The sequence below is a fragment of the Dromaius novaehollandiae genome, chromosome 2 (genome assembly GCF_036370855.1).
Source record: "Dromaius novaehollandiae isolate bDroNov1 chromosome 2, bDroNov1.hap1, whole genome shotgun sequence".
Taxonomy (NCBI): domain Eukaryota; kingdom Metazoa; phylum Chordata; class Aves; order Casuariiformes; family Dromaiidae; genus Dromaius; species Dromaius novaehollandiae.
In genome coordinates this window covers 78944719-78960675 of record NC_088099.1, presented here as the reverse complement: position 1 = coordinate 78960675, position 15957 = coordinate 78944719, and the positions used below count along the sequence as shown (strand labels likewise).

The 15957-nt window shown below is 40.1% G+C and overlaps 2 protein-coding genes across 7 annotated transcripts in view; both read right to left on the bottom strand.

Moving 5' to 3' along the window:
• Positions 1–1167: 1167 nt before the first annotated feature.
• On the bottom strand, positions 1168–5572 carry LRRC14B (leucine rich repeat containing 14B). Its single transcript, XM_026107134.2, has 2 exons — positions 4636–5572; positions 1168–3047 (listed from the first exon to the last, which is right to left on the bottom strand). The coding sequence occupies exons 1-2, from the start codon at positions 5538–5540 to the stop codon at positions 2402–2404; spliced, it is 1551 nt and encodes a 516-aa protein (XP_025962919.2). The 5' UTR covers positions 5541–5572; the 3' UTR covers positions 1168–2401.
• A 1471-nt stretch (positions 5573–7043) lies between these two features.
• The window catches only part of PLEKHG4B (pleckstrin homology and RhoGEF domain containing G4B), a 65348-nt gene continuing 56434 nt past the window's right edge, over positions 7044–15957 (bottom strand). For 5 of the 6 annotated variants that reach the window (XM_026107117.2, XM_026107121.2, XM_064506813.1 and 2 more), the window contains 4 exons: positions 14215–14331; positions 13605–13874; positions 12820–13031; positions 7044–7854 (listed from right to left, as the gene is read on the bottom strand). In XM_026107117.2, coding sequence (XP_025962902.1) covers positions 7849–7854; positions 12820–13031; positions 13605–13874; positions 14215–14331 — 605 coding nt within the window. In that variant the 3' untranslated portion in view covers positions 7044–7848. The remainder of the gene's footprint in view (positions 7855–12819; positions 13032–13604; positions 13875–14214; positions 14332–15957) is intronic. The other variant, XM_026107120.2, reaches the window with a different exon arrangement.

The window sequence follows — 15957 nt, the reverse complement described above, 5'->3', positions numbered from 1 at the left end:
AGAGTGTACCAGAAGAGGCAGAGACTGGCTGTTGGAGCATAACATGTGTCTCAGAGAGCTGATCTTCACCTCCCAACACAGCCAGATGCAGGCTGGTCCTGCTGGCAGGGTGGAGGTGTCACTGTACATATCTTTGCAGCAACTTTGCACAGAGTAGTCTCTAGCTGCACTAGGAAGTGCTGCCCCTCACCTGCAAAGCACTAGAGCCTTGGCCTAACAAAATTCAAACCACCTATATCTGGCAGAGAAGTCATGGGTCAAGTCTGAGATGGAAAGAATGGCACGGTCAGAGGGAGGGGACAGGAGGATGAAGAGCAGGCAAGGCCAAGGGAGCACACAGCTCTCCATATGCAAATATTGGCAAGACCATATGGAACCCAATCCTGGCATTTTCTAAATGACAAATGTTTGGCTTGACTGCTTAGATTTTTTAGTTTTCTCTGTAGTGCTCTGTAAACGTAATTGGGTTGTGGCCTTTCAATTTTGCCATCAGTTAAATTTTAATCAAATGTATTTGAAGGAACAACATAAGCTAAAATGATCTCCAAAATTCAAATGCACACTGTGGCACCTACAAGTACTGCACAGTAGTCACCTCATTCATTTTTTTCATAAACTAGGTTAGTATCTATTTGTGTATTCTTTTGTTACTAAAGCAAAAACTACACAAACCACCACTATTTACATGAAGAAAATTTCTTCCTTACTGTCAGATGATAAGATCACTTCTTAGTATTTCAAGTTGGCTGCCTTTGTTATCCCAACAACTATCTTTAAGGCTGCAATGCTACCTCCAGCTGCAACGTTCATTTTCAGTGCTGTTTAATCAAGTCTTTATGAACTGCTAAAATAATATGAGTCACTATTTAATGGCAGTGTGCTGGGTGTGAACCCAAGTATCCTACCTTTTTCTTCTTTTTCCCCCCCCCCTCCCCCCCACCCCGGTCTCTTAGAAGCTAACCAAGAATCTAGTTATATTTCAGAGCAATTTGGGCTCTGGTAGAGTTGACAGAGGCTGCCAGCAGATATCTCAAGTCAGCTGATGAGAGGTAAGATTTGCTAACATACCTGTCTTGGCATGTCCTCAGTGGTAACAGGGGAGAAGCTGAATAGAAAACACTACAACAGCTGCCACCACCCAAGGATTCACCTGCTTTTCCCCCTGCAACGGTCCCCCCCAGACCTCCCCCGGATTTGTTTTGTGGCCCTGTTACTTCATGCTGACCCCCAGAGGCCAACTTGCATACATTACAGCACAGTGTGTGGGAATCTGGGGCTCTAACTACTCTTCACCCATACACATTTCTCGCACCAGGGCCTGCCAGATATATGTGATTCCTCCTGGCATTTGTTGCAATTCTGTAGCATGACAATACTCAGTCTTGATAGAAGATGGCAGCATTTTATGCAGCTGAGCTTTTGACCATTCAGCAACCAGCCTCCTCCTCCTCTACAATTTTGAAATTAGCTTTTGACTCTTTTCTTCCAAGTTTGTGCCCAAGCTTGATATTGATGCATCATCTACTACTGTCCTAAACACTGTATAAAAGAGATGCAAGCAACAGGGTACCTTCTACCAGCCAAGAAGCTGATTCCACAGACGGAACAGCTTGAGGCCAACTTACCTGCTGACCTCACAAGCATGGCTGTGCAGCACTGTCCTGGTACACCTTTGTAAAACGCAGTGTGCCAGGGCTTCAGCAGAGTCATCACAGGCTGCTTTGTATTGCTGGGAGGGTGTCCCCTTCTGCCAGCCAACCATTTGGTTTGCTTTACTCCTCAGCACCACCATGCATTAGACAACCTCTGTAATTCCCCATGCAAAAAGATGTTTATCATACTCATCTTTGCAGAAGAAAGAGCTGTACAGGGACATGCAGGCTGTTAGAAATGATCCACTATTGTGAACAAACTGTAGAAGGATGAAGTGACCTCCTTAGTGGCATTTGGAAGGCTAAGGGCAAAAACAAGAATTGGTTTAGGAAGCCATGGCTGAGGATGGGCGCCCAGTCATTTGGACATCCTGCAGGGCTTGAGAAAGGCCTTTCCTACCTTTTCTGTAGGGCTGCAAGCCTTATGGCCAAATTCAGAGGAAACTAGGAAAACAAATCAGCCAAGCTCAGCCATCTTGTTTTAATGGGTAACAAAATGCTTTAGTGTAAAATCATAAGCTGTTAAAAAACCCTCTCCTCTTTTGAAACCAAGTGGTGCTTAAGTGGTGTGCAATAGGGACAGTATAGTTAAAATACCTCAGATGATAAACTGAGGCTATTCAAGCAGAAGTAAATTCAGCCCAGAAATTACAGAGTAAACTAAACTGATCAATGCAGGTACAATTTTGGTAAAGACTAAATTAGCTTCTCATTTGGCAGAGCATCTTATCACTACTATTGTTTCAACTTCAACTCATTTCTTTAAGAGAGTTAGTGAACTTTTCTAAAGTCTCTTTGAAGGACTTCATCAAGTAAGCTCCCAGTTCATTGTTTGTCTCCTCAACAGCTGCATCGTAACTGCCAAAGAGTGGAGTTGAAGCCTTCACACCCTCCCTGTTTGCTTGTAGTAAGATGAGTTTAAGCTCCTCTGCTACACTTTCATATTTTTGGTGATCAAAATTGCAGAGGTTGGCATCATCAATTGGGTAGGTGATGCCAATAGGATAGCAGTCCCTTGGAACTGGGAACTCCACATTTTTCAGCATTGGCAGCTCACAGAAAAACATGAAAAGGTGTTTAAGTGCTTCGGATGACAGGGGGTTTCCAAGAAACTTAAACTCCTGTAGTTTCCGACAAGGGCGCAAGCCTAAAATCAACATGTTGACATGAGCGTCTTGGATGTTACATTCCTCCAAGATGAGACTCCTGAGCACTGAAGAGGAATGGCTGAGAAGCTTGAAGAACGTTGATGGGTAAAAGTCAGGAATATTATGCCCACTCAGGTCCAGGACTTCTACGTGATTTGAATGGAGGCTATTGGCTAAATAGGCCATATCAGCATGATTCAGTGAGCAGTTGGAAACATCCAGCACCTTCAGTGGGGTTTTCAGTGGGCTGCAGATTTAAAGAGAAACAAGTTTTATGGCATAAAACATTGGAAAACTATGTTCACAAAATTTCATACAACTGCCCACATTATGAATGCAGCCATCTGCCACATTCATTATTTTTTCCGATCTCTTTTGAGCAACATAAACGTGCAAACAATGACGTGTATTTTGCTCCTGAAATCAGTTCTCTGGATTAGCTCCTTCCTTCCATGACTCCATCAGTGCTGTTTTCATAGGGATTCATTTAATAACATTATATGTTACGTTCTGTAATAGTTAACATGTTAGGTTTCCATTACTTGCTGAACTAGTAGCAGATCATTACTACCACGAAACATTGGTGGCTTCTTCTTTTCAAAAGCTGACATAATTCCAGAGATTTAGATCAGTCCCGTTAATGAAAGGGACTCATGTCAGGATAAAAGCCAATCACTATTCTAAACAAACTAACAAAACATAAGCTTTTGTTCCTAGTTTTGTTTCTACTGTATGTTTTTAAATGCCCAAGAATTTTACCAGTTGCATTGTTTTGGAGTGGCAGAGAGATCTTCTGCTGAAGAAAAAGGTTGGAAGAAGTGTAGCTGAGATTACATGCAAATATGCTAGTTTAGTATAAAGTAGTTCTGACAGATAAAAATCAAAAGTGATCTCCTTCATACGTACTGAAGCTCAGTGAGAGCCCTTAGCTGGATTAAGGCTAGAATCTCATAACTTCTTTGCATTTGTAATGTGTGCCATTTGTAATATTTAAATGAAATATCTCTTTGCACAGGAGGGATTTTTAGACTGAGATGATTCCTCTTGATGAAAATTTTGCTTGCCTTTGTTTTAAATGCTCTGAAAAGCATACAGTTAACTTCTCTTTTCAGTTCAAATATGAACACTTCACTAGTGGCTTGTTATCCCTTTGAGAATGGACATTTTTTTCCAGATATTCACCATTCATAGGTTAACTCGATTTGAAGTATACAAAAGCATCAGATCTCTTTTGCCTTGAGATAGACAAACACAATAAACAGCTGAAGTCAGAGTCTCAAACCAAAGTCTAATATCCTCCCGCCCATTTAAAAATACAGTATCATTTGTGGAATCTTAGTATTTACTATTTTTTTTTTGAGAAAGCTATGGCAGAACAATGAAAACATTCATGAGGGACCCAGAAGCACCACTTGGAATATGACTCAGGACTTACTTACACAAAAGACCTGGCTCATTTGAGCTATAAGCTCAAGAATGTGGCAAATCAAAGGTGTCTGGGTGTACCCCTCTCTTGTGTGGTAGCTGACAGCATATTCTCATCATGGTCATCAGATGCCCTTAGAAGACTTGAACATTCATATTAGTCTCCCAGAGGCCATTAGACATACATTGGTTTCCCGTTCTCCCTAACAAATACTCTTCCCTAGCTTGCTGCTCTTTCATTTCATGAGAATTCCCCAATGGAAGCATCTGTTGCATATAAATCCCCCCCCCCCCCCCAGCCTGAGATACACTTCCCTTAACCTTAGGGGTTCTTAATGTGCTGATGACACTAAGGTTTTTTTTTTTTTTTTTTCTTTACAGACTGGCTGAAAGCAGGAAAACCAAATTACCTGAGCAGTTTCCGTATTCGTCCCGTGAGTATGGAAAATGCCATACTCAGTTCAGTCAGTTGTGTCATTTCACTCATCTTTTCTCCAATGGCAGTAAGCATCAGCTCATCTGCAGCTGTAAGCCTCCGCACGTTGAATGTTCGTGCTGGCAAGGTCAAGGACATCAGCAGAGGGAAGTGGATACTGTTGAAGAGCATTTCCAAGTGCTCCATTTCCAAGCGAACATTGTGAACCACTTCCAGCTTGCGCAGCAAAGAGGGATCTGTGAGCTTGATAATGTAGAAAAACTTCTGCAAAGCCAGGTTGTCAGCTCTGAAGGCCACACAGTGAATCTTCAGCGGACAAGAGCACTTCTTTAGTAGGGCCTGCACTACCAGCTCATAGTTCTGCTCTGTAACAAACAAGTCAATTAGCACATCAATACTGATTTCCAAGGCACCTGGATTATGCTGCATTTGTTGCAGGTGGACCAGCAGTTCTAAACAGAGCTTAGAGAGCAGCTGTGTCCTCGCCCACCTGCCCATTGGCTTCTTGCACTCACAGAACTGAACTTCAACATCTTTTATACCCGTCAGGTCCACCACTTTCAACCTTTTCATATAGGGAGAAGGATGATTCAGCACATAGTCTCTAAGCCCTGTCAGACAGCTTTCCAAGCACACCGAGCAGGTTCTGTGGCTCAGGTCTTCCTGGTAGTCAACGGTTTTTCCCAAAAGTTTTCCCACATTAAAGTCAGCAAGTGGCCAGTTCTCTACCAAGTCATGAATCACTTCCCCTTGTTCCAGTAAATAGCTGGCTTTGAAAAGAAGAGGAAAAAGATTATGGGCAACACTGCCAAGACTCTTCCTAGCAAACTCTGCATTTGACACGAACACTTCAGCACTAATGAATCGGAGCGACTTCATTGTTGCTTTGGTCTCCTTGCTGTCATAGAGGCAGACTTCTGGATTTAGCTAAAGATCCTAGCTGTGTATCACCTTCTATTTTTATCTGCAGCTGCTGTTTGTTACTAAGGGTGGTTGCTTTGGGAAGGTAAAACACAGTCACATGCTGATCCTCTTTCTATTTTGGTGCTAGGCAGTGATTCTGCAGCAGTAGCTTGTATGACAGCTTTATCTAGGGAGCATTTATTCATTTAAACCTTTATACTTAAAACACAGCTAAGTAAGTCAGCTGAGTACAGATCACTGTCCATCAGGCACAGTAAGATCAGGGCAGCACATACATATGAGAGTATTTTTGTATCTGCCTTATGCCATACAAAAAGGCATTCAGGGTTCCAACTTAAACAAGCAACATGATTTGTATTCCACTTTCTTTCATGAAATAGGATTTGCTGAGATGAACCAAATGAAATTATTTCCTGGGATTCACATATGGATTTCAATGGGAAAGATTTCTCAGATATAGCATAAAACTTCTCATCGAAACCCTAGTCACAAAGAGAGACTGACGTGCTACAGTTACGGAGCTACAAATCTCTCTCCAGTTTGCCTTTCCTACTCTACTCAGTAAGGGATGCTTGTGCACAGTGGCTCCAGTAGAAAAGACAAAAGACTGCAGAACAGCTCAGAGCCTTGGTGGGCAGGGCACTGGTCTGTGATGTGAGACAGCCTTCTCAGTTTCCAGGCAAGCATCCTATTGTTGAGCCATGTCTCAAAAACAGCTAGCCATTACTTCTCTGTTGCTTGAGAAATGGTTTCATTGTGACACAGAATGGGAAAATATTTGAAATTTGACCTCTCTCACTCAGCTGTAGCAAAAGCAAACCAGGCTTCTTTCCTCAAACCTTGCACTTCCCTGTCAAGGGAAGCAATATTGGGCAACTCCCTTATGGCTGGGCCATTCAACTGCTGGGACAGAGCATAGCTTGGAGATACTTTGAACAGACAGCCTTACTTTGGGTTTTTGATATATATATTGGATTATCTTCCATTATCTGTCAACTGAACACTAGCAAAACAACCCTGTAAACATCTTTTTTTCTCTATCATTCAGAATAACACTGAAAAATAATAATGTTAAAAAGCTTCTAAGTGTTTGTACTCCCAACTCACATCCTCCATTCCTTCTCTTCCCCGGCTGCTGTCCTGTTCACCCTCCACTTTCTGCAGATGACCACCCCCTCTTCTCCTTTAGGCTTCCCACCACCCAGTGGCCACTGGCACAAGGATTCTGGGATAAGCAGCTGGGCTGGACAAACTGCCTCTGTCCTGAGCTGGCCTTGTTCATACACAGAACAGCTCTTGTCAGCTTTACTGACCTGAGCTCTGTGTTACGCCTCACCTTACTGCTGGAAACAGTCAACATGGAAGATCATATTCCTGCTGAGAAAAACATCAGGGTATCACAGCACCGTGGTGAGTTGAAAAATGAAGTTGCAGAGGGTAATAACAAATGAAACAGAATAAGAAGTATTTCATTTATTGTTTTTTTAAAAAAAGAATTACAAAAAAGTTTGAAGTAAAAAGTCAAACCATCTTCCCAAGCAAATAAGCAATCCTGTTTTCATATATAAAAATGTTTACAAATATTTATTTCTATTTTTAACCTCTATAAATGTTGCCTTACTCTAATAACAATCCAGGTTATACTACAGCAGGTTATCTTGAACTTTTAGAACGATTAGAAGACAGTAGGTAAGTAGATGATAAATTGTGCATATATCTTAACAACTGGCCATTTAAATTTTGAAATAAGACTATATTTACAAAAATTTCAAGCAATTTGTACATTTTTCTTTTTATACAGGAATCAGTTATTTAATGCTGTTTTCAACATTTACAAAATTGCACAAAATATAGCAACATCTACACCATCATCTGCTATATAAGAACTGGAGGTTAAAACGGAGGAAGAATGCTTAACACATAGACAAATTCTACCTTTTTCATCTTACAGTCTTTTTACTGAAATCAGTGATACCTTTCATCTATTTGAAGGCAAAATTAAGCTGATTAAAACAAAAAAACCTCTGCAAAAATAAAAAGCTTCCTCAGAATGACAGACAGTAATAAAGATGTCCCTTCTTTGGTCATTTAAAAATATTCATGATTTTTCTTTTGCTGTTGATAAAATATTCCATAATGGATTCACTTCAAAATAATTAAATCCATGAAGTGTGGCAGGGCTTTTTCACAGCAAAGCAGAGGTGGGATTATCTGGAAAAGTAGGGTCAGCACCGCTTGAAAAAAGTCTTCATTGTCATGTGAATCAGAGCTGTCAAAACAATTATTATATTAAATGTTTAGTATCTTATTTAATATTTTAAAATACATGGCAAATCGCTTAAAAGATTTTAACTAAAACTAGCATTCATGATAATCTAGCATTCAAGGTGTACTGATTTTGTGCTCAAATGTGGCAATAAATATTAAATTCATTTTAACAGAATAGAACAGTTTTTCAGTTACTACAAAATACATCAGAACAGAGTAAAAAGTGTTCATCAAGAGGATTATTTAATAGGTTTCTAACCTATAAAAATGGTGAATTTGAAATGAAAGTATTTCATGATAAAACAGGTGGTTTTCAAGTTACTTTGGGTTAGGCTAGCACTGAGACTCTCAGAACCGTCATTCTAAATGTATCGAGTAACTGTAATTGAAATGGATTCAACTCTGAAGAGAAGAATTTCACTTTTACCCTCCATTACAGAACGAATACATCTATCAGTTGCTATGGAAGCACTGCTGGGTTAGATCAATGAGAGATGGGGGCAGGAGAGAATACGGGTAATTTATTACTTTTGCACAAATCTTGCCATTTTACACTGTTTATATTCAACTTTCATTGGCATAGTCATGTGAAAACAGAATTCAGAAGTTCGGGTTTAAAGGTGCAGCTCTGGCATAGCAGAGGGGAAAACAATAGAAAGGGCTGATCCATTAAAAATCAACAGGAGGAAAAGAAAGGATTATAAAACTATTTAGCAAATATAATGAATGAAGTTCATTCTAGAGTCACTATAAAAGATACTGAGATCAATAGCTTTACAGAGAGTTTAGGGGAAGGAAGGCATGGCAGAATTGATGGTATTTTTGGAATTTTTCTGCCCCCAAAACTCTGATGCTATCAACATTTTCTGGAAAATTTGCCTTGACACTTAGCACCTATATTTTATTTGAGATGTCACAGAAATGACCATCAAAATTCATTTCAAGTATTACAGAGATTTCTCACATGTTGAAAAGTCAGCTTTTGAATAAGATTTTGTGGTTCTCAGGAAGGAAACATTCAGATAATTATGCTGAGCGAAACGGTATGACAGTGTTTTAAAATTCCCACAAAGCACCATTTTAAAACTGTGCCATTTTGAAACTTTTTTTTTTGACAAAAAATTATGTTTCGAGTGAGGATATTTTCCAGTTCAGTTTAAATTTCTTAATACTTTAAAAACAGTTTAAGCATTAAATGACCAATACATTTCTTCAGCTATGCAAGAAAATGTCATGGATTCTCTTTCTCTGTAGGCCACTACCTTCGCACAGACACAGATAGTGGCTGTAGCCCATCCTACATGAGATATCGCCTAGAGTTGTCATTCTTGAGCCCTACAGCCAGAAAGATGATCTTATCCTGAATTCTGTGTCAGCTCCCACAACTGAACAGCTTCTCTGGCTGCTCTCTGCAGGTAGCGCAGAACCCTGACAGCAGGGCTGCTGATGGGCCTGGGAAGCAGGAGGGATGCAGCAGAGCAGTGGCAGAGGTGTTATTTGCCCCTCAATGGCAAGCACGCTGCCCACCTGGACAATTCAGCCTTCCACACCACCCGAGCCTGACAACCTTCCCCAGCTTCAACAGTCTGATCTAGTCCAACAGCAAATTAAGTCAGAAGTATATTTGAACTTTTTCTGCTCGATTATTCCTTCAATACAAACATCTTTGCTTAAAATGAAGTATTTGAAAGATCTATCTGTGCATAACTAATGTATACGCACAACAGAGCACAGGTAAAAAGGCCCTGCTCTGCTTTAAATCAGAGAGGGGGTCTAATCCATGCTATGACATCATTTCATGTCATTCTTATAAGCAGCTCCTGAAACAAGCTGCTGTGTGAGAGTGACAGCAGTCTAGGAAATACTGGGCATTCAGTGAAATAAGTGATTTTTACAAGGGGGAGGTACACGCAAGCTTTCCACCAGACTATGCCTTACCAAAAATTTTACAGAAATGACTCAGTTAATGTTTAAAAAGCTTTTCCGATATTGTTAAAGCATACATGCCAGTTTTAGGAAATTCTCCCATGCCACAATTTATTTCGCTATTTTAAAATTAACATGGCAGCCAGCAGACTTTTTCTTACTATTATGATACCTCCATCATTCTAGTACTAACAGTTAGTGCTAACTTAGTGGGAATGACCTGAGCACATTAATGTAGAAAAGCTCACAAGAATCTTTTTTGGCATAGGGGTTCATCATATAAAGTTCCCTTGCTCATGGAGTGGTTACAAAAGCATTTCTAAGCATTCCCTTCCTCACAGCCACAGGGCTGTGATGTCCTCTGGTGCCACAGGAGGAGTGTAATTGGTGCCTCAGGACAACAAGTCTCTTGACCAGGAAACTTCCGTATTTCCAGAAACGTGCTTCTTTGACATAGTACGAAAGCAGAGAGATAAAAACATCTAGCCAAAAAGCAGAGGCACTTTGAGGAAATATATAAACCTCAGGATGTGTAAAACTCAACGCCAAGCTCCACCCCACTGCCATCCCAAACTTACAGGACTGCTGTGAACTAACACATGCAATGTATGCCATGCTTTGGCTGGAGTAACTCAAACGCAGTGGTCGTGATTTCACTGCTCGCTGGCTGGCCAGGAAAGTTAGATTACATGGGTCACTGCTGATGCCTGGAATGAAGAGGGATCCCATAGAGCAATCTCTGGGTACAGACTACACAGAGGACTATTTGAATAGAGTATCTCTGCCTTGGATCCATGTTGGCTGGCACATTAGCCTCAGTCTAATCCAAAATGAAGGGCACCAGTGCTTTTACTGCCAGGTATGTGAAACAGAGATCTACTGAAGCTTTTAATAAAAAACAAATCTTACAAGCTGGGAATAGCAGTACTATTCTACCTACACATATGACTAATAACGAGAATCTGACTTAACACTGTGCCTTCCTATTTCCTTATAAAATGGTATTATTCTTTGTAATAGTAATGATTTCTTTTACTTTGCCCACTTCATTGAATGGTTTAGAAATGCAGACCTTGGCCAGAGTCACACTTGCATGCATGCATCTGGTGACTGCAGTACACTCAGTTATTCAGAAATTCCAGTACTGAGGTTGGCAGGATTGTATTTCTGGCTATCTAGCCAGACACGTGCACAGAAATGCTAGTATACACAGCTGTATCAAACTGTAGTTAGAGGGCTGATGTCCATTTCAACTGTAAATTCATGGGCTTGTAGGATCCAGGAGTCACATTATATCATCACATCATACACTTTATTTATCCTCACAGAGACTTGCAAGCCTCAGGGAACCCAACACTATGGGGATATAAAATGGGATTATACTGCCACCAAAGTCCTTGCGATAACGTAGATTTTTATTACAGACCAAATAGGCCTGTGCCTTACTTCAGAATTCATGCGTAAGGGAATTAATTTTAAAGAGTTAATTGCTCTGAATGACCAGCACTCACTTTAGCAGCATTCAACCTTTGACTTCCCATTTGTTTCAGCATTTTAATTAACATTCACTATGAACTGTCTTGTTAAAACCACTGGTACTCGCATTAACATTGGAGCGTTTGTTGTGTTCTGACTAACTGAGAATCTCCTTGTAACTAAATGATATTTAACTTTTGAACCATTTGGGTGCACATCCCATTAGACGATGTCCCATTTTGCTCTCTTTTGTAACTATAAATGCACCAGTGGTTCAGGTATTTACTTGAATACAAAGGTTATTTGAATGGTACATGTAGCTCCACAGGCAGAAATGCCTTGGCCCAAGTTCTAGTTTCTAGGACGAGCTGGTGGTACAGAGAATAAACCCGGCATTGCTCTCTTCCTGATGACAGGCTGTAGCAGCTGTTGAGAAACAACTGCCCATTTGGCATTCAGGGTTTTTATCAGAACTGCTGGTCTGTGTATTCATGCACTCCTACCTATTCATGTCTCTTGTAACTGTACACTTTCATAAATTCTCCTTCTTTGAAAAGTCTGTCTAGTAGCACACAAAGTGCAGTGCTGTCAAACAACTTCATTTTAGCCAGCAGATGCACTATCTCAACACCTCTGCTAAATTACAATCAGCACCGAGATGCTTTATTCCTGTTATGCTGTCTTAACTGTTTAAACCAAACTCATGAGGGCAGATTTTGCCAGTAGCCACACACTTCTGTCATGTGAAGTCTAACTGAAACAAGTATATGACCATTCCCAGGAAAAAAAAGTAACATAAGGTGACAGAATAGGGCCAATAAAATAACTTAAGATAAATGTTGGCACTCATGTAATGAATTACACCGTGAATTAATGTAAGATATATTTTGTTTTGTTACTCAAGCAACATTTCTTGTACTCAAGCAAGTCACTCAGAGCACAAAGGTAACTGAAGGCAGAAATTTGTATCAGTGAATTGTTTTAAATAAGTTTAGTTAGACACACACACAAAAAATCATTTGACAACTGTCTTAGCTGGACTAAAATTTCCAATTTCTTCAAAACTCACTCTAAAAGAGGGGTTTTAAATCTATCAAGAGTAGAAGCATAAAATACTTAAATTATAAAATAAGCTATAAATAAGGTATAAATAAACTTAGCTATAAAATAAGTTGCTAAAAAGCAAAAGCCTGTAGATACTTAATACATGTGCATCACAATACAGGTAAAAATGCACTGTTCTGCTTCATATCAGAGAATGAGTACAATCCATGATATCACATCATTTCATGTCATTCTTATAAGCAGCTCTTTACTTATACCAAATTATGTCACCACTGCAGCACAAAGCAAAACATGGCAATTTTGATATACAAAAGAAATCGAAACACTGCAGATACGCAATCGATCATTTAGTTCAGCATCTGATGGAGAGCAGCGTGACATCCCCAGGATCTGAACTTTTAAGAGACTTGGGCATTTGTTTAACATTAGCATGTTTCTAAGATGACATAGATATTCTAAGACAGAAAGACTGGCTTTTTGCCAGCAACACAGTACTTACAGCTGTAACATACTGGCTGTTGCACTTTGATCTGTGATTCTTCTCAGGGAGAACAGGAGACGCGCACTGTGAGGAGTATTTGGAACTAGCGCTTGAAACACCTTCATCCAAAAATGTCTCTGTAGGAAGATGGGACTCAGAAGGGGCAGAAGTACTAAAACCACTCACACTTTCACCTGAGGTGCACTGAGATGATTCTGAACTCTCTGTGACTATGAACAGGAAAAAGAGCACAAGAAGAAAAAAAAAAAAAGAAAAAAAAAGCATCATAAATTAGCACAAACTACATCAACACAACAAAGGAAAGTAAACTCCCAGTTTCCAAAATCTTAAGACCCTTACTGTTCCAAACTGAACATAAACCTACAAACACAATCTAACTGGAGGGTAATAACATAAAAGACAATGTCCTTGTACTTGCATTATTTACTTGTTTAACACCACAGAACACTGATGAAACACTGTTGTTACAATGCATGTACTGCAAAAGCCAAATATGGAAGATAGTGACGGTTCTTGAAAGCAGGAGCGACATGGTGCCTCAGAAGTGACATGATGATCATGTCACCAACTCTGCCCACGTCCGAGCAACAGTGATGCATCTGGAGTGCACCAGGAGCTGTCTTTGTTGCTATTGTTACATGATATATAGTTAATTGGAGCAATGATATAACTTAAAGTCAGAAATCGTAATTCATTAACACATAGTTGTACTATGTGGTGTCTCCAAATGTTCCTACCACATGAAAAATATCCTTTTCAGCAAAATGCTGAAATCCACTTACTCATTGAAGGCTGGCTTCCTGTTTCCTGCTCCAGTTCATCTTCCTCAATGCAGCTTCTAATATCATATGACCAGTGATAGAAGGGTAGCCCTAACAAACCTGAATAAGATGGGCTGGAGCAGACATGCAGGTTCAGTGAACCTAGAATAGATGAAGATGACTGGCTGCCGGAAGATGATGTGCTGCTACTAGAGATAGTAGAATGGGGTCTCTTGAATGGTGTGGAATGGTCAAATGAGGACACTGCTATTGAGGCTCGAGATCTTGACTCTGTAAAAAACAAGAAATTTTGGTCATTATGGAAAAAGTGGAGGGAATGTTATCTTGAAAACAAGATCAGGAACAACACTGAGAATTATGTTTGACCAAATATCACCTACTGCTCAAACCAATCTTAGTAAACAGAGATCTTAGTAAACTGAGATAAAATCAGTTCCTGGACTATCTTACTGCTCTTCTGACAAGAGAAGAAATGCAGTGATATATCCTATTCTCAACTTTCTTGGAAAAGAAAGAAAGGATATGAAATAATTATTCAAAGTTGTCTTCTGACCAGACCCAGATGCAGAAAAACAAAGTGTCTATATGGCATGGATAATAAACATCATACCTGTTCCCTTCATGAGGTAGTCAATTGCTCGGTCACTTATGGCTGCTTCACTGGGTTTGATATCCATGAAAGGTTTATTGCCTATTCCCATGGATACCATCTCTTGTATTCGGAGTTCTAGAATGGAAGTTGTACACATGTAAATATTGGGCAGCTCTTTGAAGATTTACTGAAGAAATAGAATATCTTCATCTATCAGGTGCTTCCTGTAGGTACCAACTGAATGACTCCCTTCCAGACATTTATTAAGTACAAAATAGCAGGACCAAGTCTTCCTGAACTTCATTGCTTTTTGTGTTATTTTCTTCAGGATTATAAAAGAGAATTCAAGGATGCTGCTCTCCCCTTCTTGCCCCCTTTCAGGCCCATACTGTCACCAACACAATTGAATCTTTCCCAGTTACTTCAGTCATAATACAAACTTGCTTTGTCATCTCTTAACAAGCTAAAGATGTCTCTTAAAGGGAAATAATGTAATGATTTTCCCCTTACAGCTTAGTCAATGTTCAAGACATTACATTTCACCAATCAGCTAATTTGAATTTCAAAGCAGAAATCACCACCTTTAACTGATCAAAAGTAATACCCAAGAGTTAGGCTTGTACTAAAGTGACTTCTATTTCAGTATTTGTATTAGAGCAACTACCAAGAGGTAGTGATATCTCTTGGGCACTACACAAGAGGTCCTCTACAGAAAACTGAGGGACATTCATGCCAACAAGCCTCTCAAGTAAACCACAGAAACATTTTGGTGCAGCCAAAGAGGGGGTAAGAGGGGATGTGGTTTATTTGCCCTCGATTCCTGCCTGGAGCAAGGTAAATGCAATCTTTTCTGAAATCCCTGCCAGAAATAAAGAACAAGGCACTTTCTTCTGAAGGCAGGGCCAAGGAAGAGATGGCATAGTCAAACATGCAAGGCCAATGAAAAGCTGCAAGACCAGCGAGTCAGTAGGCAATTGCAGTTTCTGAAAATGGTAGAAAAGTTGTCAAGCAAATGCATCCAGCATGTATATGCACTGCGAGGTGCGGGAGAGCTGCAGAAGAGCAGTACCAGTCTCAGGTAAGTAGATGATTTGCAGTGGAGGGTAGAGGAACATAAGGGGCTCTAGAACTTCCTCTGGAAACTACAGGGAGATCAGAGGGGAGATCTGTTTAGAGACTTGAGCTGTGCATCAGGAAAAGACAGACCTGAAGACTCTCAGGGCAGGTGTTAAACCAGAAAGATCCCTCCACTGACATATCTCTACCTTGGGAGTAGAGACGCTGCCAGCTTTTCTATCCCCTGTACTGCTATCAGGAATGTGACAGCCCTAGTAACGCATCCAGTACTACTCCAGTGCTAACATCTCCGCCAGCGCTGCTTGCAACAACAGCAACTCCACCTCCAACACACACTTCAGTGGGGTCTGGTTAAAAAAAAGCATTAAATTTAAAAAAGCTCACTTATCTTCAAAATAAACTGGAGGAATCTAAAAAGTACTTCCAAAATTAAATTTATAATCACCTCCACTGTACATGGGTACTGTAACACAAGTCACCAAAATGTATACAGTTACTGCTTTGGTTTCAATTAGCATACGTAACAATTTCTTTGTGTCTGCTTTATTTGACAGATCAAAAAACAAGTTGCAAGTTGGCCTTTTAACTTCAGTAAGTATATACACTGTTCAGATAAAACAGTGACGACCGCTAGTGGTGAGAACAGACCTGGTTATTTTCACGATAAGGAATCGGCATGACAAT

Coding starts and splice junctions, on each gene's coding strand:
- LRRC14B (XM_026107134.2), bottom strand. CDS start 5,540: ATGAAGTCGCTCCGATTCATTAGTGCTGAAGTGTTCGTGTCAAATGCA. Junction 3,048..4,635: donor CGAATACGGAAACTGCTCAG/GTAATTTGGTTT, acceptor TTAAATCTGCAG/CCCACTGAAAACCCCACTGA.